This window comes from Armigeres subalbatus, chromosome 1 (assembly GCF_024139115.2).
Source record: "Armigeres subalbatus isolate Guangzhou_Male chromosome 1, GZ_Asu_2, whole genome shotgun sequence".
Classification (NCBI taxonomy): Eukaryota; Metazoa; Arthropoda; class Insecta; order Diptera; family Culicidae; genus Armigeres; species Armigeres subalbatus.
Window position 1 is genome coordinate 268,689,900 of NC_085139.1, and position 26,215 is coordinate 268,716,114.

At 35.8% G+C, this 26,215-nt stretch overlaps 1 protein-coding gene across 1 annotated transcript in view; it reads right to left on the reverse strand.

Moving 5' to 3' along the window:
* Positions 1–4,229: 4,229 nt before the first annotated feature.
* The window catches only part of LOC134207464 (uncharacterized), a 30,203-nt gene continuing 8,217 nt past the window's right edge, over positions 4,230–26,215 (reverse strand). The window contains exon 2 of the mRNA XM_062683178.1: positions 4,230–8,429. Coding sequence (XP_062539162.1) covers positions 8,426–8,429 — 4 coding nt within the window. The 3' untranslated portion in view covers positions 4,230–8,425. The remainder of the gene's footprint in view (positions 8,430–26,215) is intronic.

The following is a 26,215-nucleotide window of genomic DNA, read 5'->3' on the forward strand; positions in this document are numbered from 1 at the left end:
TATTAGAAGTTCGGAGCAAGTCCCAAAGTAGCTTGGTGTGAGCTTTATAGTTCGGAATAATATTGATTTTCAAGCTGATTAGAAGTACGGTTAGTACTTGAACCGAACTTCTTGTTGGTTCAGATGAAGAGGAATAAGCAACTTTCTTGAACTTACAAGTTCATTAATAGTATTAATTGAGAGTTAAGTTCAGTTTATGAACAATGGAGCAATAATCGAACTAAATGTGAACTTCTTAGTTCAATCCTCAAGTCTAATCCGAACTTTTGATTGCTTGGGTATTCTATACAAAATTTCATTTTTGGGAACAGTTCCTCCGAAAAGCGCATTTTTTTATTAGTTTTTCAGTACCGAATTCTGGTTTTCTTCAAGGCATTGCACAGTGTTGGTAAAAACTCAAATTCTCAAATCTCATCCACGTTTCAAATCAAGCGCGAGGTAAACCCCACCCGACGTATGGTCCAGAGAATCGTCCATGATTCGACTCGCGATTTGCACCATTGCATGATTTCTGCGTGTTATTCTTTGTTAAATTCATCGGAATAACTTTCTTTACAATGGATAATGAATCCATACATAAACATAAAATACGCTTCGATTTGGTTTTGACAAAAGATATTTTAGTTACCAGATAAAGATTGTCGCAGTCATCGCTGCCCGGAACATCTTTTGCTGGCAAGGATAGGGATCTAAATGTCAATGAAGGAAAAATACATACGATTTGACAGTTAGGTACCACACATGTTTCGGACAGCAGAACAAAGGGAACCGAAGCGACAATCTTTATCTGATAACTAAAATATCTTTTGTTTCGACACTTTTTTGAGCGAAATCATTTTTCGGCTAATGAGCGAAACAATGCGATTCTGCGTGAAAAACTCATGCGCGATTCTCCCTGCAAAGCGAATCGGCTCGCGCATGAGGCTTCGGTGAGTGAAATTTGAGCACGATTTTACCAACACTGATTGCTATCTTAATGAAACCTAGCTAGCTTTTTAACTTTCTACGAAAACTCCTACGACAACCTCTGACATTTCATTTAGTGAAAAACCTTTGCGCCTATTACGAAGAGAAGAGCCCAACATTTCAATGAAAATATCAATTCTTTACTAACTACTAAATATCCTGATAAAAATGTATGCTGAATGAAAACATTCAACGAGGAAGATAAAATACTTTGAAACAATGTGAAACAATTTAAAACAGACCTACCTTATTTCAGCTCTGCATTTGTCATGTTTTTCTCAAATAAAAAACTTCAATGTGAAACTTGGAAAGGTTTACCGTTTTCAATTACTTTCAGATTGAAAAGACTAAACTGATTCATATTGTACCTTGCAGCAAAATGATAACTTTTGTGATCATTTTCCAAGCATCTAAAAGATGTGAAAAATTTCTCCGCAGTAGAAAAAGCACGTACTGTCAATGCATTCATCGGCCAAAGTTTCAAGAATATCAAAGTAGCTTTTTTTCTTAAGCGACTATCTGCCCTTATTTTTCGTTGCGCCTAAAAACAAGCGGAGGAGTAGATTTTTTTATGCGCGGTACAATATTTGTTCGGAGTTCTGCTAATCCGCACTAAACGCTAATGTAAAACCACCCAATTATATGCACCAATTTATTTGTTGCAATTACAATCTTTTACAAACCGTTTCGAAAATTCCCCAGCTCAGTAATTCAGAATATTCTATATTAACTAAGCGGATAAACAGAAACGATTAAATTTTCGTATAACTTTTACGAGCAAAATATCACAGGACAATGAAAAATCCACAAGGTGCGGTTTAGCAGAACCCCAGCCATTTGCTTCAGCACCGGTCTCGGAAATGCGCAAACAGGGTTCAAAGCTCAGAATCAAAGATGGCAGCTTTCCTAACTAAGCCAGGTATCCTTTTCTACATTGTCTGAATGACACAAAACAGATCTAATATCTAGAAAACCAGTGCTAATAAATTTTGTCTCATTTAATATTTGAACACTGAAAAGCAAATTTTAAAAGCCATTGTTAATCCTGTCGTTTTTCGTGCCTTCTCAATTGAGCAGTGCATCTTGCCAATTCAGAAATTGTTTTCTGTCAATTGAGAATCGGGTCATTCGATAGACAGGCGGTCGGAATCAGAAAATTGGAAATTGCAATGTTTGTGCCAATTGTGGCAAATGTCTGTCCAAAAATTGGTATTACGGGAAGTTTTCTAACAGAGATGGAGCTACACAATTGAGATCTACGTAGGCCGTGGCAGGCTCCGCACGTATGTAAACATTCAGTTTGAATGTGAACATGTGACATCCCTGCTGTCTTCGGAGAAGCTGAACCGAGACGATACTCTACGGTCTTAATTTTGAACTCTAACATGTAACGATAAAATATGCGCCACTTTTGAAGTGTCATTTTTCTTACGAGCCTACCTTGTAGTCTGTATACACTGTACGCAGGCTGATTCTCATATTCGAGTCAAAAAGTTCAAATGACATTGATATTTCACGGCACTGCGAGAGGCAATATTTAAGACCTTGTAGCTTGTTAAGCTACCTTGTTAAGCGAGAAATGCTGCTTTGAACATTCAACTGTGACAACTTCCATGGATATTTTTACCTCTGGGCTTCGTGGCCACGCGGTTAGCGATGGCAATCGTCTAGATGCATGTGCTATGTGCCATATGAAGTGTGGGTTCGATTCTCACCCGGTAAGAAGGAAACTTTTCAGACAAACAAACGTAACACTAAATAAATTACCATCGACCATGACTTCAATGATCATTCTAAATTTGACTGATTGCGTGTTTCACAACTAAAGGCGCAAAGATCGTAATTCTTCAAATTTGATATTTCATTCTAGTGCCTCTTGCTGCTGTGTACTAAGCTTTGTTTCGTGTAAAATGCACGCAAGATGATGGTACAAGAATTGAGCAATTGATTTTTAAGAAAAATGTTCAAGCCGTTACGTCTGTTTCTTTAGTAGCAGCGCTTTACAAAAAGAGGTTATAAGCTGCATAGAAAGATTGTCGCTGTTGTCGCTGTCTGGAACATCTTTTGCTGACTGGGATGGGAAGGAACCATACGATTTGACAGTTCTGTACTCAACATGTTTCGGACAGCAGAAAAAAATGGAAACGAAGCGACGATCTTTCTCTATAGTAGCCTCTTTTACTTCATAGGTTAGGTAGTTAAGGACAACACCCACGGAATCCAAATTTAAAAGTACTCGTGTTTTCAAGGGCACAACACTCAATACGGAAGCAACGCACAACTGTAATTTTTATTATTTCACGCATGCTGCGATGCAGCAAAGCGGGGACAATAAAAATGACAGTTGTGCGTAGGGCTTCCATTTTTCCCAGGAATCAACTTCCCGGGAAACGGGAAATGGAATATTAATTTCCCGGGATCCCGGGAAATAAAAAAAATCTCGGAACTTATTCAAAATCGTAGTTTCAATTTTGACGTAAAACATCATTTCGATAGAAAAATAGCTTGAGCTGAAAATATACATTCGACTTCAGGGATGTTTGCTTCTTTGTCCCCAAATGATGAAAGAGTTGCTAAAAGCCGTTTTGTTTAGTTCGAAATATTTGGAAAAAAATCTTCCCTTCGAAATAAAAAAGAACTTTTAGACGAGTTCTCGATTGACGTATTTTAATGATCCTGACTAAAACATTTTTTTCAATCAAACTTCGTTTGAAATGTCGAACAGCACCTCAAACGCATCAAATTTCAAAAGTTCTGCGAGTATTTGCTGTAAGACAATTGTAATGATCTCATACTATAGAAAGAAATTTGTTTTTCATTAAGATCTGTTAGCCCAAATATGATTTCCCGGGAAATCGTTTCCCGAAATGGAAGCCCTAGTTGTGCGTTGCTTCCGTATTGGTGTGCCCTTGAAAACGCGAGTACTTTTAGATTTAGATCCCGTGAGAATTGTACTTAAAAAGTTGGAAAGATATTTCGAAGCAACAGAAATTTCACTTGTAGCGTTTCTTGACATCGAAGGAGCGGTCGTTAACACATCACACAGTTCAATGTTGAAACGAAGTTTCAATGCATGCATTACTGACTGGATTGGTGAAATGTTTACAAGAAAAATATCGGCAAACCGTAGAAATTATGGCCTCGCAAATGATATATTTATATTGGAAAGAGAAAATATGATTGTGTTATTTTAAACCAAATGCGAAATTACTCACATTATGAATCGAATCTGAAGCATTGAATATAAATCCTTCAAAGACCTCATCAGTGGCGTTTACCAGGAGAAAAATAATTCGTTTACGCTGGAGATCAAGGTTACCGCTAAAAAGTTAATCTTCCAGAAGACGATCTCGTTCCACATCCAGGGTTACCTTCGTCGACATTCGCCAAAGCGGTTATCAACGAATCGGACTCAGGAAGGGTCACACACAATTGACATACGAGACCACTTTCCTTGAACTTGGCTCCAGCCGACTTCAGTGGACGGATCGAATGTCTTTAAATGTTCTCAGACGATTATTCACCTCTGGTTGAGGTGTACTTATTGAGAAAAAAAATCACAAATAGTTGCAGCAATGGTGATTGGTGGCACACATTCCTTAGCAAATTGGTTATTCCTTAGCAGAAAGGTTAAATCGAAAGGAATGAAGTGATACTGGAGGCATTCTATTTCATAAAACGAAACCGAACGAGGGCAGTAGAAAGATCAGTAACTCCAGTTGAGCTGTGGACAGTTACTTTTGATCTGAAACGACTGAAGCTCCAGTTGTTCAGGATTTCGTACAATAGAAGGAAGATTTCGATTAGAGTGTCTAATCCTGTGAAGAAGCTGACGTAGTATCAAAACCCAACAATAAAGATTTGGAAAACTAATTCCGGGAAGTTAATCTTACTAATATTATTTATGAGTCTAATTCGTTGTCATTATTTATGTGCACAAACTTGACATTAACACATTAGTTTATGATTTTTCATTTAGTAAAAAGAAATTCAGAGTGGAATGGTGATGAACCATTTTCTCACTTCATTAAGTGCTCCAATAAACCACCGACTTGAAAACAAGACATTGCGCAATCTTGTTGCCGGATTAAAAATTACAAATTTCAGATCTGTTCCTGACATCCTCCGTTTCCCATTCAGAAAAAAAAACAACCATTTCCCCCATTTACCAACAAACAACCCACCATATGACACCCCGACAGTCACACCTTGTTTTAGCGATTCGCCGTGAAAATTGCCTAACTCCCGAAAACGCATCTCGCCGAGCCGCGATCACGCACGACACGGACTCGTATGATTGCTCAATCTGCTTGGATTAACCCCATTCGAGCTGCCCCAATCCGTAAACACAATCATTGGGACCCGATGCGATCTATTACACACGGAAGCCATCAGGGGAGGGCGGCGGCGATGGCGAGTGTGATGTTTATTGGCGCTCAACGCCTCCGAACAAATTTCAACGGCTCGTTCTAATCTGTGCTTTCTGTTTTCAAAATCAACAAAAACACTCGACACACGTGCGAGCCACCAGCCGTCGTCCGTTGTGAGGAGGTGGACCGAGGAGAGTCACCATAATGCCGCCGTAATAAATTGTTTGTAGGGAGTTTTGTACGGAAGGCGATCGAGAAAGTCGCTCGAAGGGTTATGATGACGAGACAAACGAATCTATCATGAGGGGTCCGACAAAACGTGTAGGATCAGTAGTGCTAAAATTGATTAAATCAAATAGCCCTCAAGTTAATCCAAGATCCTTGTCTTATTGAATTTTCGTTGTGAAGATTTTTGAAGATCTCAGTTTGATCACTGTTTTTTTTTTTATTTATCTCACTTACATTCTAGTGCGCAATTTTACATGTTTCTGAATAAATTCTGCTTGCATCGGAAATTTAAAATATTTTACTCGGGCATCACTCGGAAGATGATGACCCGCTAGCGGATCTATTTCTGGCGTATCCCACATCTGGGTTTCGACACGCACCGCACACCCTTGGTGTTCCGAAAGCCGCACATGTGGTTGCACTTTAGCCCGATTCTTTTTTTTTTCTCGCCTTTCCTTCCGTACCTTCTCTTCTGCTCCATTCGAATTGATCGATTTTAAGCAAGCCGTGCATCACGAAACAATTAAAAACCCGTAGCCGTCTTGGATTTATGTTTGGCTGCTACGCGCACGGCAGCGATCGATGGCGATCGCCCGTAAAATCTATTCTGGGATAGCATCGCGCACGTGTGCGCGGATGAGCACACGATCGTTGTGTTCTACTCTTCCGCTGAAGAAAGGAAAATGATGAATTTGTTTGTAAATAAAAATCGAGGCGATAAACGCGCACGCACCCGGCGGGCACTGTTTTCAGTAGGAAAACTTAATAACTTCTGTTCTTGTTGGTTTTGCTTTTCTGTTCCCTGTACAAAATATAAATGGGCTTTGCTTTTATGCTGTTTGAGATTTCTTCGATCAGTTTGTTGTGCTCTATCAATATTAGGTTAGTTTATGGAAATGCTTCGGTTCATAAATCTGGTACTAAACTGGTGTTTATGGGATGAGTTGATTTTCTCTCACTTGGCGTCTTCGCCCTAGTCGTCTGTTGCTTTGCTTTAAGGACAAATAGATTTTGCGTTTCTATTACTGTTTTTCGTTTAAAATGGAAAGGTTATCGACTTTTTGACTTGCTGTTGTTCGATTTCAGTAGGAATGTCAACGGTCTAATAATTACTGACTTGTTTCAGGTTGTTCTTTGTATCTATACTCCATTATCGCTGGACTATTAAAACTCCTCCAATGTATTAGCTATAACCTCTGTGGTTCATTCGAACGTCTTTGATTCTCGTCGAAAAAATAAAATATATAGGCATGACCTTCTTAAAATTATAGGACGACTTTTTTTTACTCTTGTAGCTGCTGTATAAAAAATGCAATATAAAAATTATCTCTTGTTATTAAGTAAATAAATAAATCACACTTATCTCGTTCATTTGTGTTTCGTCCATCATCTTCATGAAAACAGAAAAATATAATCGCGAAACGACACCCATAAGCTCTTCCTTCACAAATCCACCACGACAGGCAAGCGTCGTCGCTGGAACGATCCCATTGTCATTCGCCGCACCGGCGGTGGTGGTGCGATGACATCTCTGTTCGTGCAATCAAGAGACCTGTCAGTAAGTATCAGGTGAGCGCGATGAGGTCACGCGACCATCGACAACAAAAAAGGATGTCATGCAATATTCGCGAACGATGTACGTTGTTCGCTTCACTTCGTAGTCGTGCGTTCATCCGTTTGTTTATATTATTTACAGCGGTCATAAATTCGGAACAAGAATAGGAAAAAATCTAGCAAATCGAGAGTATTTTGCTATTATGGCTTGTTTACCTATGATCGAGACAAAACAGCATTTTCTGTTTATATGCTAAATTATATAACTGATGATGAATTTCGCCATAACTTGTATGCTACCATTTTGCTGTTTTCGCCCTTATTGAAAATTACTTCGAATGTAGGTGCCATCATTTAACATCAGGAACAAAGCAGGTGCGGCAATGACGCTCCATTCGCTTCTTTTTTATGTCTACACCGGTAAAATGGGAGTACCTGATTGCCGAACGCAATCACATCATGGCTCGATGTTCTTTTCATTTTACCCAAACCGAATGTAAACAAAACTGCCGCCAGTGTGGTACCAATCGACGCCACCAGGTGGCCTTCGACGTTACGCAAATCGATTATCCGTGCTTGGCTCATATCCGATAGAGACGTTCGGCAATCTTCCGCCTCATCCGTTTCAATCTATAAAGTCATGCAAATTTGGTTATAGTTCCTCGAACCGTCGATTGAATTTTTCCTCCGACACCTTCTCGTCGTCTCACACCACCACACCGACCCGCGGACTCGTCTCTTGATAGGCGGAATATATACACACAGAGATAGGCTCACGCAGTGAGACAAAATCGTTTTACCAATAACTCAATTATACAGGCCCGAGCCAAACGTGGCTCGAAACAGCTTTTAAGTAGATTTGTCGTTCCCTTCAAATGACGCTTGGCTGTCTGGCCTGATGCCTCGAAGGAGCTCTTGGGGTGCGACGAAATTAAAACAAAAGTAAGAAACTTCCATAACTTCGGTCAATTTCGCTAAATGAACCTATTCTCCGCCTTCTTTCTTCGCTGCTAAATGCCGCCGGCTCATTGTTTTTTTTTGTTTCTGTAAGGTTTGTTTCTTCTGTTGAACACACCAACCAACCAGCATAAACTACTAAACGACGGACGACATTTGTTCAACTGTCGTCATCCACGGTCGTCACCGTGATCAACATCACTCACTTCGGTTGTGCAGCTGACTCCATTGTTGTTTGAGTTTCTTTCTTTTCCGGGTTGAATTAGCTGCCTTATCTGGTGACTCGGGCAGCCGCACACAATGATTCAGTTTCCAGTTTCAGCGGCTCTGCAATTGATCCATTGTGATTTTTACCTACAAACATAGAGACGATTAGAGCTGGAAATAGTTTGAATTTATGGAATTGTATTAGGGTCAGGTGCTTTGCAACAACGAGGTTAATTGAAATTGTTTGCAGTTGGAGATGATTCCCCAAGACATGTGACGAAAATGCAGCATTTAAAGTCTATTTAGTAAAATAAAGAATTAATTGGAATAATAAATAATATCTTTTTCTTATTGGCATTCCATCCTCCACTGGAACATTTTCGCTTCGCTGCTTAGTGTTCATTTAGCACTTCCACAGTTATTAACCGCGAGGCTTCTGAGCCAAGTTACCAATTTTGCATTCGTATATCATGAGGCTAACACGATTATACTTTTATGCCCAGATAAGTCGAGACAATTTCCAAGCCGAAAATTGCCTAGACCGGCACCGGGAATCGAACCCAGCCACCTTCAGCATGGTCTTGCTTTATATCTTTTTTTTATTTTTCAAATTTTTATGTTTAAATACTTAAACTTTAAAGTTTTTAAACTTATAATTTTTCTAATCTTTAAAATATATATTTTTATAAGTTTTTTTTATTTTTAAATTATTTAGCTTTTGAATTTAATTTTTTTTTCAATATTTAAATTCATGGCTTTAATAATTTTTAATTTTTAGCCTAAAATTTTTAAATTATAAATTTTAAATTTTTGAAACCTCTGAATTTAAATTTTATTTTTAAATTTGAAAACAAAAAGATTTTTTTTTAATTTGTTAAAATAATTCAATTGATAAAATCTTAATTTTTTTTAAAAAATATGTCATCAAATTTTTAAATTTTCAATTGATTAAATTGTTTAAATCGTTAAACATTTTGCCTGCGCATATGCACCTCCACCACGGTTAGCGCTTTTCTGCAAATTGAATATCTTTCGCAAGCAAGTCTTCGGCACAGCAGTGCGATTGATTAGCACTCTATACAAAAATTAGGCAAATCAAGCTAACCGCGGTGGAGGTTGGTACTCGGATTCTGATAGCTTTTCCGCAAACGTTACAAGTGGTCTTGCTGTGTAGGGGTTATCACACCTATCTAAATAGTTAAAATCTCAAAATTTTAAAATGTTTGGTATTTTTAAAATAATAAATTTTAAAATTTTTGGCATTTTTAATTTTTAAACTTTTCAATTTTAAAATTTTCAAGTTTTCAAAATTTAAATGTTGAAGTTTTAAAAATTTTAAAAACATAAAATTTTTATATTTTTAAGTTTAAAGTTTTTTATATAAATTTTAAATTTGTATATTTCTAAAATTTCACATTTTTAAATTAAAATTTTTTATTGAAAAAATCTCGAGATGTTTGAAATTTTGTGTTTTCAAATTTTAAATTTACAAATGTGTTTAAATTTCCCAAAATTTTGAAATTTTTAGATTTTTTTAAACTTTAAATTTTTAATATTTTTCAATTTTAAAAATTTCAAGTTTTCTAATTTCTAAATTTATATTTTTTTGAATTTTGAATTTTTTATTTTTTTATTTTTTGAAACGACTGAAAAATGAAAGACTAAAAAACAGAAAAACTGAAAGCTTGGAAGATTGAAACACTTTGAGGCTGGAAGATTTAAAGACTAAAAGACTGGAAAGCTGAAAAACTTGAAGACTGAAAGTATGAATGGTTGAAAAACTGAAAGACTGAGGGACTGGAAGGCTGAAGGATTGGAAGACTGAAAGAATGAAAGACTTAAAGTCTGAAACTCTGATAGATTGATAGACTGGAGAATTGGAATACTGAAAGATTTTAAAGACTGAAAGACTTAAAAGCTGAGAGATAAGAAGATTGATTTTTTTGTGGAAAACTTAAAAAACAAGAAAATAGAAAAATTGAAAGACTAAAAGTAAAAATTGAAGATGTGGAAGACGTAAACACTTCAAAACTGAAACTTGTTCGCTAAAATTCCAATTAAAATACAGACCCCATTCGATTGTGGCAACACAATATTTTTTTTCATTTTTGATATTGTTTATAAACCACGTAAATATCGCAATCCTCGTAAAAAAAATATTAGACCCCTAAACCGACGGAAACAAAATTTTGTAAAAAAATCGACTTTATTTTTTTTGTTCAAGGTAAACACCTAAATATCGAAATTTTCGTAAAAGAAATTGGTTAGACCCCGAAACTGACGAAAAAAATAAATTTAAAAAAACGTGAAAACATTTTTAGTGTAGGCGTTTAGATTTCAAAATTCGCGTAAAAAAGGGTCACAGTGTGTCTAGCGTCACAAAAAGTTAAAAAATGTTGAAGTATCATAAGAAAACAAAAACCATTCGATTTTGGTAGCATAAATGTTCCGAACGTGTTGCCAAAATCGAATGAGGTCTGTACCGTAATATGAAGAGTCGTTAGACGCTTTCATACCTTCCTATTTGTGTAGCTCTCAGAGAATTGTTCATCCATAACATGAATCCTCATCAAATGATTTCTTTCTTCTTTTCGCAAATTGTCGCTTCAATCCAAAAACCCCTTTCTCTGTTCACAGCCGAATTCGATTTTGGCAACATTCGGTTTTGGCAACATTCGATTTTGGCAACACAAATTTATTTTTTATTTTTTTATTTTCGATACTGCTTATAAACCACTTAAATATCGTAATCCTCGTGTAAAAATAGTTAGACTCCTAAGCCGACATGAGAAAAAAAAATTGTGAAAAAATAGGATAATTCTTTTTTTTTTCTCAAGATAAATTCATTTTTTCGTCCGACCGACCGAGACCGACAAAAAATTAAAAAAAAACGCGTAAATATTTTTTGGTGTGAACGTTTAAATTTCGAAATTCGCGTAAAAAAGGCGTCACAAAAAGTGATGAAATGTTAAAGTATCATGAGAAAACAAAAACCATTCGATTTTGGCCACATAAATGTTAAGAAAATTATTTTGAGATTTTAAGTGGAATGTCTTCACTTGTCATAAGACGAGTTTGTACAATCCCATTTAATTCCACCACTTAATTGTACCTTGACAGATACGTATTTCGACCTCAACAGTAAGGTCGTCTTCAATGTCTCGTACTTGACTCGACTTAGTCAGAGTTACTTGAATTTTGAAATTTTTATATATATGAATTTTTAAATTATATGAATTCTTATATAAATTCTCAAATTTTTAAATTTTTAAATCTTCAAATTTTAATTTCTGAATTTTTTATTTTTTTTTATTTTTTAATTTTTAAATTTTCAAATCTCTAAATTTTTGAATTTTTGAATTTTTAATTTTTTAATTTTTAATTTTTTTAATTTTTTTATTTTTTTATTTCTAAATCTTTAAATTTTTTAATTTTTTCATTTTTTTATTTCTAAATCTTTAAATTTTTAAATTTCTAAATTTTTAAATTTTTAAATTTTTAAATTTAATTTTTTTTTAAATATTTAAATTTTTAACTTTTAAATTTTTAATTTTCTAATTTTTTTTTTAAATTTTTGAATTTTTAAATTTTTAAATCTTAAAACCTTAAAATTTTTAATTTTTTTTTTAAATTTTTCTAAATTTTCAAATTTTGAAATTTTAAAATTTTAAAATTTTAATTTTTTAATTTTAAAATTTTAAAATTTTAAAATTTTAAATTTTAAATTTTTAAATTTTAAATTTTTAAATTATAAATTTTAAATTATAATTTTAAAATTTTAAAATTTCAAAATTTTAAATTTTTTAAATTTTTAAGTGTTTATATTTTAAAATTTTAAATTTTTAAATTTTAAATTTTAAATTTTAAATTTTTAAATTTTAAATTTTAAATTTTAAATTTTAATATTTTAAATTTTTAAATTTTAAATTTTAAATTTTAAATTTTAAATTTTTAAATTTTAAATTTTAAATTTTAAATTTTAAATTTATAAATTTTTAAATTTTAAATTTTAAATTTTTTATGTTTTAAATTTTAAATTTTTTTAAATTTTGAATTTTTAAATTTTCAAAACTTTTAAATTTTAAATATTTTATTTTAATTTTTTTATATTTTAAATTTTTAAATTTTAAATTTTAAATTTTTAAATTTTAAATTTTTAAATTTTAAATTTTAAATTTTTAAATTTTAAATTTTAAATTTTAAATTTTAAATTTTAAATTTTAAATTTTAAATTTTAAACTCTTAAATTTTTAAATTTTAAATTTTAAATTTTAAATTTTGAAGCTTTTATGTTTTTAAATTTTAAACTTTAAAACTTTGAAATTTTAAATTTTAAATATTTAAATTTTAAATTTTTAAATTTTAAATATTTAATTAAAATTTAAATTTAAATTTTAAATTTAAATTTTAAATTTTTAAATTTTAAATTTTAAATTTTAAATTTTAGATTTTTAAATTTTAGTTTTTTAAAATTTTCAAATTTTTAAAATTTTAAATTTTTTCAAATTTAAATTTAAATTTAAATTTTAAATTTTAAATTTTACATTTTTAAAATTTTAAAATTTTAAAGTTTTAAATTTTAAATTTTTAAATTTTAAATTTTAAATTTTTAAATTTTAAATTTTTAAATTTTAAATTTAAAATTTTTAAATTTTAAAATTTTTAAATTTTTAAATTTTTAAATTTTTAAATTTTTAAATTTTTAAATTTTTAAATTTTTAAATTTTTAAATTTTTAAATTTTTAAATTTCTAAATTTTTAAGTTTTTAAATTTTAATTTTTTAATTTTTAAAATTTTAAATTTTTTATTTTCAAATTTTTTAAAATTTTTGAATTTTAAATTTTTTAAAATTTTTAAATCTTCAAATTTTTAAATTTTTAAATTTATAAATTTTTAAATTTAAACTGAAAGATTGAAAGACTTAAAGGTTTAAAAAAAAAAAATAAATCGAAAAACTGAACGACTGAAAATCTGAAAGATTGGAAGACTGAAGGACTGAAATTCTGAAAGAATAATAGACTAATAGACTGAAAACTGAAATACCGAAAGACTAAAGGACTGAGAGACTGAAAGTATAAAGGACTGAAAAGACCAAAAGACTGGAAAACTTAAAAAACGAAATAAATTTATTTTGATTCCGAATGTCTTAAAATGCATAAAAAGTCAATATCTGGTGTTATCTAGAATAAGACAAGACATTCGGCATAAAAAAAAGATTATGAATGCATAAGTTAACATAACTTGTTAAAAAAAAACTTGCAGCGAATGGCTGACCAAAGAAAATGCATGGCAGCAAAATTGAATTTCTTAAATTTTACATTATAATTAATACATTAACAAATATTCAAAAATTTAAAAATTTAAAAAGTTAAAAATTTACAATTTTTAATATTTTTTTAAATTTTAAGAATAATAAATATATAAAGAACAAAAGAACATTGAAATTTTAAAAACACAAAAAATTTGAGTTGAATAATAAAAATTCAAATAAAAAGTCAAGAAACAAATAAATAAAAAAATCCAAGTAAAACTCAATTCAAAAAAAAATAAATTTAGTGCTAAAAGATTAAATGATTTTTTAAATTATCAAAAATTAAATTTAAAAAAAATTTAAATTTAAAAAAAATTAAATAAGTTTTAATAATTCAGAATTCATTCTTTGCCGATCGCTTGAAGTAGCCGGTTGTGAAGGACCGTGTCTCTATCGCAGGCAGTTTCTTTATCGCTACATAGTGGAGTTTTTTCTCAGTTTATTACTGAGTTTTTTATATCATTAGTTATCCCACTGTGGATATTGTTATTGCCGTAGGCGAATCGTGGTTGGTGAAGAAGGTGCACGGTCAACTAAAGGGTTGTACGTGCATTGTGAAGCGAAACATCATTGGTCTTCATCCAGTCAGCGGAAGGCCGAAAAGCAGCAGCAACAACGGGTGCAGATTACCTACCTACCCGAACGGGAACGGATAAGTAGAAACACATTAGACTGTTATCGCCGTTTCAATTGAAATATACCTACGCTCACCACACAACAGTGGTCGAGTTTCTGTTCGTTCCACTTGTGTCGCCTGGTACAGGGTGCGACAAAAATAAGTGTAATCGTAAATTGATATTGAATAACTGAATTTATTATTATTATTTTTATTATTACTATTATTACGCTTTATAATATTCAGTTTAGTTTGCAATTTCCTTTCTCTTTTGAGTTTTTTTTTCATTCACTTTGACTCATCCCGCGTTTGATGGATGTAGAAAACGGAGGCGAAACGCCTCCAAAAGATAATGTTGTCCGCACGCGTTTCTATCAAGCATCTTCTCCTGGGCCTTGGGTTGTTTACTTTCGGCAGAAAGCGAAAAGCCTAGATTTCCTAGGAATAAAGCGTGATTTGACGCGTCGTTTTCCTAAGACTGATTTTCATCAGATCAATAGGAACAAACTACGTGTAACCGCACCTACGTACCAGGATGCAAATGCTATCGCAAAAGACCAGAACTATAATGTGGAATATTTGGTTTATGTCCCTCGCGGGAGGTCGAGGTTGAAGGCGTAATTAACGCAGCGAGCCTGACTTGCAAGGATGTACTTGCAGGAAAAGGCCGTTTAAAGAATGCCCTGCAGTCTACCGTGGATATTCTGGACTGCAAGGAATTGCAATCAGCAGCTATGGTAGATGGTAAAAAGTATATTCGAAGTCAGGTTCGCTACGGGTAACGTTTGCCGGTTCGATACTCCCAAAATATGTAGATATCGAAAATATGTTGTTTCCGGTGCGTCTTTTTGTACCCAGAGTTTTCAATTGTACCAACTGCAAACAGTTGGGGCATACAGCCGAGTTTTGCGATAACAAGCCCCGTTGTGGCAAATGTTTTGAAAAGCATAGGGAGGAGTCCTGCCAACAACAAGTTACAAAGTGCGCTTATTGTGGCATGGACCCTCCCCATGGTTTGCAAGAATGCCCGGTGTACAAAAAGCGCACCCAAAAAGTTAAGCGCTCGTTAGTACAGCGCTCTAAGCAGTCGTATGCAGAAATGGTGAAGTCGCAAGACACATCCGCAACTGCCAACGCAACGGCTGCTATTTCAGCTGCCGTTCAAGTTAGTGATTTTTATGATGTCATTTCCATAGACGAATCGGACTCTGACGTAGCCGATATGGATGATTCTACGGAGGTACACGTACCCGAAAAGAGGAAGAAACTGTCTTCCCCGGGATTGCGCCGTAAGAAAACAAAAATCATCCCTAGAAGCTTGCCGAAATCTGATGGTAATGGGGGATTATTTAAGAATCCGAAGCAGCCTGTCTATACTGCTCCTTTTGACCCATGTTGCAGTAAGACATTCCCCCCATTGCCTAAAACTGATGTTACAAAGAAACATCAGTCAAGGAATATCTCTGAGCAGAAAACTGCTACTCGCACTTCCAAGAAAAGAATCTCGTCCAAGCGAGGATTGATATCCTTTAAGGACCTTGTGGATCGTATTTTGAACTTATTCAATATTCCGAATTCATTGAGGCCAATCATTGACCTCTTTATACCAACAGTAGAAACATATCTGAAGCAATTGACTGTTTCATGGCCCCTTCTTGCAGAGATTGTATCTTTCGATGGATAATACGGCCATTACCCAAGATACAATCACTGTGCTACAGTGGAACTGTCATAGTCTGAAACATAAATTAGACGTGTTCAAGTTTTTGATTCGCAATTCCGATTGCGATATATTTGCACTCTGTGAAACATGGCTTTCTTCTGAAGACGAAATCAACTTCCACGATTTTAATATTATTCGCCAAGATCGGAGCGATCATTATGGTGGCGTTCTTTTGGGAATCAAAAAATGTCACACTTTCTACAGAATTCCCATTCCGACTGTTAATGGTTTAGAAATCGTCGCGTGCCAAGTAAATGTAAAGAACAAAGACCTTTGCATAGCTTCAGTGTATATTCCCCCAAATGTCTTACTTAATCGTCGGCATCTTTGGAGCGCAGTCTCTCTTTTATCATCCCCAGTTTTAATACTGGGTGATATGAATGCACATGGTATTGCATGGGGCGAAACTAGAGACGATAACAGAGCGCCTATTTTCTATGACATGTGCGACGATTTCAATTTGAATATTTTGAACACAGGTGAAGTAACTCGAATAGGACCTCAAGGTCAAGAAAGTCGAATAGATCTGTCTCTATGCTCTAATTCACTATCATTAGATTGCACGTGGAAGGTAATCCAAGATCCCCATGGTAGTGACCACATGCCGATAGTTACCACAATCAAAAGTGGCTATCAACGATCAGTGCCAGTTAATGCTCCTTTCGACCTCACGAAAAACATTGACTGGCAAAAATTTACATCGGCGGTAAAAATTGGTATTGAATCAACTGATATTCTTCCTCCACTGGATGAGTATCGATTCCTTACCGAATTGATTCATAAAAGCGCACTAGAAGCTCAGAAACGACGCGTTCCAAGTACATCTATCATAAGAAGACCAGCCACTCCTGGATGGGATGATGAATGTACTAAGTTGTATTCCGAGAAATCTGATGCCTTCAAGGCTTTCCGTAAGCACGGAAGGTCTGAGCTTTTTGAGGAGTACCTGAGACTTGAAAAAAAGCTCAAAAATCTTCTTAAAGCTAAAAAACGTACCTACTGGCGACGTTTTGTCGAGGGACTATCACGAGAAACCTCAATGACAACACTGTGGAAAACGGCCCGCAACATGCGGAACCGCATTTCCACCAACGAGAGTGAAGAATATTCCAATCGATGGATATTCAACTTCGCAAAAAAGGTCTGTCCAGATTTCGTACCAGCTGAACCGCTATTTCGAGAATCAACGCTTGATCCCGGTTCTTTGGGTGGACCATTCTCAATGCTGGAACTATCTATGTCTCTTCTTTCATCGAATAACTCTTCTCCGGGATGCGATAACATCAAATTCAATCTTCTTAAAAACCTCCCAGATGTCGCTAAAAGACGATTACTTGACCTGTATAACTGTTTCATGGAGTACAACATCGTACCACCAGAATGGCGACAGGTCAAAGTAATAGCTATTCAAAAGCCTGGGAAACCAGTGTCTGATCACAATTCATACCGACCGATTGCCATGCTATCGTGCATGAGGAAATTATTGGAGAAAATGATCCTTTCCAGAATTGACCATTGGGTCGAGCAAAATGCATTACTGTCAAATACTCAATTCGGTTTTCGAAAAGGTAAAGGAACAAATGATTGTCTAGCGTTGCTCTCTTCGGATATACAGCTGGCCTATGCGCACAAGGAGCAACTGGCTTCAGTTTTCTTGGATATTAAGGGCGCTTTTGATTCTGTTTCCATAGAAGTACTGTCGGAAAATCTGCACAGTAGTGGATTACCCGTTATTTTGAATAATTTCTTGTACAATTTGTTGTCAGTAAAACACATGAACTTTACTCTCGGCACTCTGACAACTTCCAGAAACAGCTACATGGGCCTTCCCCAAGGTTCATGTTTAAGTCCCTTGCTTTACAATTTCTATGTTAAAGATATTGACAATTGTTTGGAAGGACAATGCACGCTTAGACAACTTGCAGATGATGCCGTGATCTCCCTAAGAGGTTCATGTGCAAATGTCTTGCAAAGACCATTGCAAAATTCCCTAAATAACCTGACTGTTTGGGCCAGACATTTAGGGATCGAGTTCTCTCCGCAAAAAACTCAATTGGTAGTGTTTACTAAGAAGCGGTACCCAGCTCAACTGAAACTAAAGCTGTTGAAAGATGACATAAACCAATCTTTATCTTCTAAATACCTTGGGGTCTGGTTTGATTCCAAGTGTACCTGGAAAACCCATATTGATTATTTGTTAGAGAAATGCCGAAAAAGGATCCATTTCCTCCGTTCTATCTCCGGAACTTGGTGGGGCGCTCACCCGGAAGACCTCATCAAACTATATAAAACGACTATTCTCTCTGTTTTAGAGTATGGCTCTTTCTGCTTCCTCTCAGCAGCTGAGTGCCACCTAATCAAATTGGAACGAATTCAATATCGCTGTTTGCGTATTGCTCTTGGCTGTATGCATTCAACGCATAACATGAGCCTGGAGGTGCTTGCTGGAGTCACTCCTTTAAAGCACCGTTACTGGGAGCTCTCACTTAGAATACTGATCAAATGTGGAACAAGTAACACACTTGTATTAGAAAACTTCGATAATATGCTTGAACTGGCTCATCGTTCAAGATACCTGCGAGTCTATCTCAAATACATATCAACAGATCTCTGTCTTCCATGTTATAATCCACCTCGAGTTCACTTCGTCAACGACAGTTCCTCAATTGAATACGATCTGTCCATGAAACACGCTATTCAAGGAATACCAGATCATCTTCGACAAATATCTATCCCTTCCATTTTTCTGAAAAATATGAACATGTCAATTGCAATAACAGATATTTCACTGATGGTTCTCGCATCAACGGATCCACTGGCTTCGGTGTTTTCAACGTAAATTCAACCACCTTCCGAAAACTCCAAGAACCGTGTTCGGTTTATGTTGCTGAGCTGGCAGCAATTAACTTCGCTTTGGGGATAATTTCCAATCAGCCCGTAGACCATTATTTCATCTTCTCGGATAGTCTTAGTTCTATCGAGGCACTCCGGTCGATGAAACCTGTTAAGCATGCATCTTATTTTCTTACAACTGTAAGAGAGCAGATGCGTGATTTGGTCGAAAGATCATTCAAGATTACCTTTGTATGGGTCCCATCCCATTGCCTAATCTATGGCAATGAGAAGGCGGACTCGCTAGCAAAGGTGGGCGCACAGGAAGGTGAAGTTTATGATAGACAAATCTCGAATAACGAGTTTTTCCCATTAGTCCGTCAGAGTACTCTTCAAAATTGGCAAATGATTTGGTCACACAATGAACTTGGACGGTGGCTGTTTTCCATAGTTCCTAAAGTTTCTGCGCGAGCGTGGTTCAGAGGTGAGGACTTAAGCCGAGGCTTCATTCGCATGATGTCGAGACTTATGTCCAATCACTATTCACTAAACGCACACCTCTATAGAATAAACCTGGTCGATAGCAACCTATGTAGGTGTGGAGCCGGTTACGATGACATCGATCACGTAGTTTGGTATTGCTCGGAAAACGACGCCTCTAGAGCGCATTTATTGGATACCCTTGTGGCCCGAGGTAAACAACCCTACAGGGAAGTAAGAGGTGTTTTGGGAGATCGCGATGTTGTTTATATGCAGGCCATCTATGCCTTTCTTTGCTCGTCTGACATAAAAGTATAATATCCCTATTTTTTTTCTTTCTCAGTTTTTTTTTCTTGTCTTTGTCTTATTGTTCCGTCTAACACGAAGCTATGGCCATCCGGAAGATGCTCCCTGACGATCCACAACTCGAGCACGACGCTACGCTGTACCATTAATGACGTCAAATACCCGGATGAGCAGCTGTGAACCTCAAACCTAAATCCCAACCTCATCCGTCCTGAAATTACGCAATCTAACCTTGAGTCGCCACGAGTATCTTGGTCTATGTCCCTTTTCCTTTACTAACTGTTGATAATAAGATGATATCGATTGTAAATATCATAAAGTCTCGGCTCCGTCAAGTGTTATACACGCCTGAGCCTGTCAAATAAACGAAATAGATAAAAAAAATAATTCAGAATTCTACAACTCGTCTTAACTGGTTTGAACCTTGTAAATTTTTTTGGAAAAAATATGATTTCAGAAATGCATTTTTAAAGCAAATCAGAAACCCTGCAGCTAAAAGCAAGGTTCATACTGATAAACATTTATTGCCTATCCGGAATAAACTTAGAACGCTTTTTATACCGAAGTTGGGTTTTTCTCCAGATACAGGCAAATAACCCAACTTCGGAAGTAGTGCGCTGGATTCGCCTAAAGATGCGCTAAACAACGCATCATTTAGTTTGACAGATAAAACTTCGGAAGAAAGTTCGGTTCGGAAGTCCCGACTTCCGAATTCTAAGTTGGTGCTACGCCGACAATATAATTATAAATACATGTATTACAAAGCTTTACTCCGAAGACAAACATCCAGTACAGTAGACAAACATCTACTGCAGAAATGTCAACGTCATTCAATATAGATTTTTTTTTTGTCTTTATTAAGGAGACTTTCAGGTGCTTTCAGCCCAAGGCTGGCTCGTCTCCGCCATATAGATTAAATATCACGCCGTTTACGACGTGAGTGATCTGCGTCAAACCAGATCTATTCTTCACAGTGTATGGAAAATACGAAGTAGATTCATAATATGACCTTGGCTTTTTCAGTATTCGGAACAATAGATATGTTGGAGCAAAGTACATCAAACCAGGTGATCAATGGCAGATATGGTATGTCATTAGCCCAATCATTGGTCGCATAAACACGCATGGGTGTGGTTTACTTTAGCACGGCTTACAGTGTTTCGTTCGGAATCGAATTAAAAGCTTTCTACACTCAAGTTCGTAGATTAGATATCACTGAATCCGTTATCACTCCTGTGTCGCAATATGTTGTTTGGTCGCGGTGGAAAAAAATGCACCGGCACATTTCCTAGAAATCGACAATCTCTTATCACCTCTCAACAGTCAACACTCACATCAAACACGGCCACTTGACCAGAACATCGAACTCCGCGTGTGTGTGCCCCCTATTACTTTGAACCTGCTGTGCTGATGTCTACTTGGAGTTTGTTCGCCACGCAGCACAGCGCATCTCACTTTGATGATGGGAGCTCATCTATCGCATAATGCGCCGTCGGTAATCTACACCCGGCCGACCGGCTGTTTACCGAAAAGCCAGGCAAGCGTGATAAGCATGGCCTATAGCCTCGCCCGTTGATGGTGTGCATATGTGCTCCACAGACTACGTGACATTGCGGGCCGTTCCCACGTACAAAGGTGCTCTGATTTATGGATGCTCCACGGAACGATCGAGTTCCAAGATCACCCATAAATCCAACATATGCGTTCAATATGGAACATCAGCGGTGACTGTACCACACCAAGTACAACGGTTACTTCCAAGTACGTGACGGGCAGGCTGGCATTTGTTTACTTGTTTATTATTTACTGTCCGCGCCGGGCTTATTGGTTCAACGGCGGCTCGATACGCGACGATGATGTGCTACGGTTGACCAATCAATCAACAGTCAGTGTGCACACTGCCAAGACAGAATATATGTACCTCAGTCAGTGGTGACCTCTTCATTTTCTTCCACTTGGGGATTAGCGTTACCGTTTCATTTATTTTGTCGTAATCACGCTGGTGCTATTCCACGAACCAACCATGGGAATCGTGCAAACGTGGCTGGCTCCACATTGACTGGGTCGGTCGCTCGCCCGGCCTGCTTAGATTTGCTAAAAACGTTATCGCCTCGTCGCCTTCGTCGCCTACTTATCTCCGCACATCTACCCATCACCGAAGCGATATGTACTTTAAAAGTGCCATCACACTTTTCCAATGTCATTTGGTGCTTTTCGAGGTGTGATTCGTGAGCGGGGAACCCGATTTAATTTTTCAGCTGTATTCTTTATTGCCAGTGCGGACGTGACTTCTCCAGGGCGATGCACGGAGCTGCCAAAAGTCAGTCGGAGCGAGCGGTGGTTCGCCGCCAAGTGCAAAGCAAATATAAATGTTTGCCCAGTAAATATCCTGTAGTAGTAACAGAGCGAAAAGAAATCGCAAGTGTAAATGCAGGCGAGCGAACCAGTGTCGGGCATGCTATTCGCGTAATCTTGACAAGGACGTGCAGTTTGCGATAAAAAAAACCTCGATTTGCTTTGCAGGTTATGATTAGCAATAGAGAGAAACCTACGGAAAACAAGCCGTCAACTACAGCAGCGGTGATTACATCGAGATAAGTAGATGCTTACGACGTGGAATTCAAGTTAATGGGTAACAACGATCGGCTGCGATCAGTTGGTTGTTGGATTGGAGCCCATATGTGATAGCCTCTCCCCGGCGTGTAATAGCTATCGGAGGAAGCCGATGATTATAATGTGGCATTTGGCATTCACGGCAAATACCGGTGAGATCTCCAAGCTGTTCTCGAGATTTATCGGCGGATGCTTGGCGTCAACTGTATCGTATAGTCTATATGGAACTTTTTTTCACTTCACTTGCTTTTCTGCGAATGCGGAAAAATGTATAAATTATAGTTCTACTGATATCTAATTGCTTGAAATGATTTAACGAAAAACATTTGAATTCGAGATCATGACTTGAATTTATGTTAATTGGAAACCACAAAATTTCCAATTGCCTTCGAAGAATTCCCAGTGCTTTAAATAACTAATTCCACACGTTGCACTCTACCATGAATAACTTTAATCCTAAATTTCAAGATAAAATGTTTACGATAAAAAATGATTTTGAACTATGACATTTTAAGTGCAATTAGATTCTAATTCGAGTGAAAATTTGGGACTTAATGATGAAACTTTCAAAGCGTTAGGTAGTAGGACAAACTTTAGAGAACGCAATAAAGTTAAAGCTGTCAACAGAATTTTAAAAATTCTGTGTTTTTTTGGAAATCTTATTACGTTTTGCGAAAAAAAAATTCGCTTCCATGGTTTTTGTATATTTTATACATTCTGAAACTAAAATTAATGATATTTGAAAGGGCCCAGGTAGGAAACAAAAGTTAATAGAATTTCAAAGGTTTTAATTAAAATTTCCATTTATTGATTCAAATTATTGGTACAATGGAGTTTAGAAGCAACAAACTCTTTTCACTCGAGCTAATACGTAGTCAGAAAATGCAGTACGAACCAGTTTTGCTGTTAGTAAGATTTTGGCAAAACGAATGAAATTTTTCCAGGACGGAGAACTTTTTAAGGAATACATTTTGGTTGTTGTTGACATCTTGCTCTAAGGAAACATCCTACTTCTGAATAATAGTTTGCGCGGAACACGGTGGTGTGGAGAGTAAAAGATCTCGCAGAAGATTTGAAAGCTTCGTAACGTAAAAAAAACCGTTCTACTCTCTCGCAAGCGATGAAAATACCGTCATGAAAAACGTGGCAAAGGTGGCTGTCTTCATGGTCATTTTTGAATGGCAGCTTTATTCCCAATGTAGGGAACAACTAACGGGGAAAGCCTGTTGGCTGTTAAGACATGTGTAAACAAACCATGTGTAAACGAAAACTTTAGTGACCTTACGATTGATAGAGCACCAGCAGTGACAGGAAAGACCAATGGCGTTGTGACAATTCTAAGCAAGCGATATTTCCCTGCCATTCCATATTCACCAAAAGAATCGATATGCGAGAACGATTTATATTCCTCAAGTATTGACGATCGGTATTAAGACAATCAACTTTATCAACGATAGGAAACTAAACCCCACCAATTATAAATGATGTTGACGGAAATGAAAGGAATATGGAGACTTGATGTATTATTGCGATTTCCATTGATTAAGTCTTTTCATCCTTGAAAGATTTTATTCTATTCGAAAAGAAAATGGCACTATTTCTACAAGAACTGACTTTCCACTTTCCGAGCTGAATGATCGTGAATAGATGAGTGACTTGGCTTCTCTAGCAGATATCGCCAAACATCTCAATGACTTGAAATCTGGTATGTTTCTCTCATCCTGTTGAAAACAGTTCATGCAAATCTGTTCAATATGCTGGTAAAGTAACGAAATTTCCATTTTTCAACATCCGGTAAACGGTGTGAATAGAATAATTTAATGTTTCAAATGGATCTCTATTGCAATCACGAAAACAAAATAAACAAAAAAGATTGTTTTAACGTTTCGTTTTGTTTTTAAAGAAAATGAGCAAAAAACAATAGTTTTGTTTGAAAATATTTAAAAAGCTATGTACAAATAATTTTTTGGCCCGCCAACAAGTGTAAATTTTAAAAATTGGCCCGTGGCTTGAAAAGGTTGGGCAGGTCTGACATAAAGGATGGTGCAATGTGTACACTAATGTCGTTTTCGGTTATTGCTGGGTCGAACCTAGTTCTGCACCGGATCCGCTCTAACAGCTGTCAAAACGTTCGGTTATTCGTTCAGGTTGGATCGCGATCCGCACCAAATCCGACCCAAAATGAATGAGGTTCGCTCTGCCGATTTATCGAGATCCAACCTAGATTCACCAATACATTCGAACACAAACTGTCAAACTGGTGTTTATGTTTACGCTAAAGGAAAATGAAAACGTAAAAGACACGAATGGGTATTTAATTTTGTTTGTTTCATTAGTTAAATTTATCAATTTTGTTGCTGTCTTCCACACAAAAATTGATTATTTTAATGTTGTGCTGTCTTCAAGTTTCTCTGATGGTGAATCGGATTCAGATATCGACATATTTTTCGCTGATTACCTCAGATGGTAGCTCCATTATAAACAAAATGAGGGTTGAACATTTAGTTGAAAATGTGATTTATAAAATGCAGTGACGAGAAGGTAGCTGTTATTTATTCACTATTACGTTGTGTATTCGTACATATACTGTAGGTATAATAATCAATGGGAAAATAGCGTACCAGAGTATTTGCCGCTATGAAGTTATTTATCACAAAATGTTCTTACCATTATTTTATTCATTATTGCAGTTCTGTGCATAATTTGTTCAAGGTTACAGATTTGAAGAATATACACATAATGTATTAACCCTGGCATTAACCATTTATAAGGCTTTAGCAACTATGTTGCCTTCAACAAATTTAGGAACAGCTTTCATACGAATTGTGCATAATTTTTCAGTGGAAGAAAGGTTATTGTAATTGTAATTCGTTAAAAAAAAGACAAAGACATATTTATTCCCATTGATATTTATTATGTTGAATCTCCTGTTTAGATTTTGTAGTGAAAAATTATTTGCCTCTTTTGTATATTTGGTGTTTGCAGTTCTGAAGAAATCGCAATTTATCCCAAAGGGTCCCCTCTGGGGAGAAAACTAGCAGAAAGAATTCTGTTCAACTCTTGTACGATTTGATTCTTTGTTTTAAAATAAAAGGCACCAAATCTAAATAAATTTTGTATTGAATTTATAACAAAGTGTTCCCATATTATCTTGTTCTGTTCCATTCCAAGGACATAATTGATAATTCAAATCTACTGTAACACAATCACTGTTACCAAAAAAGCCATATAGAATCAGCATCGGCATAGTTTATCGGGAAACACGGATTGGCATAATTTTTTTCTCGGCAATCCACATTGCCGTCGTCATTCATCACAAGCTCCTAATCACATTAATTTATTGATGGATTAATAGTCATTTTAGTCATTAAACAATTAACAGAAGAAACGTCTGATTTCCCCCATAATTCATAAAACAAGAAAAAATAACACTATATTATAATAACAAAATTCAATAGATAAAATATGTCTGTTTCTGCCAGCTGATAAAAGCTGACTCGATCCCGATTCGTTTTTCGTTCGGTTATTCAGAGTCGGGGTCGGACCTGACCCAGGTTTAAAACTGAAAACGACATAAGAAGAATGGTACTTCAACTCCACAGAGACCACTCATATGACTCGTCTGGGAATGAATTTTAAGAACAAGCAAGAAATGGCGTTCCAAATCGCCAGAAGTGTATTGAAGAGTATGCTGCTGTGCAAAATGATCCGAACCTGGCAATAAGCTTGTTATCCGAGAATATAATGCGCACCAAGGATTTTTAAATTATTTTTACGAAAGTCGAATGTCCGCTACCATGTATGTTGATGTGTCGCATAGTGGAATTCGTCTATTTCCGTAAAGTGACCCCGTAACAGGTTCCGGCGGAACGTCCGGATTCCGGAATACAGACCATATTTCGAACCGATCAAATTCCTGATCATATTTGGTATAGTTTCTGCGTCGTTTCTCTTCAAAATATCTAAAATAATCATTTCCAAAGTATGCGTTCTGGAAAATGGTCAAAAGCTAACACCCATTTCAACTTCGGAATAACTCCGGAACCAAGTC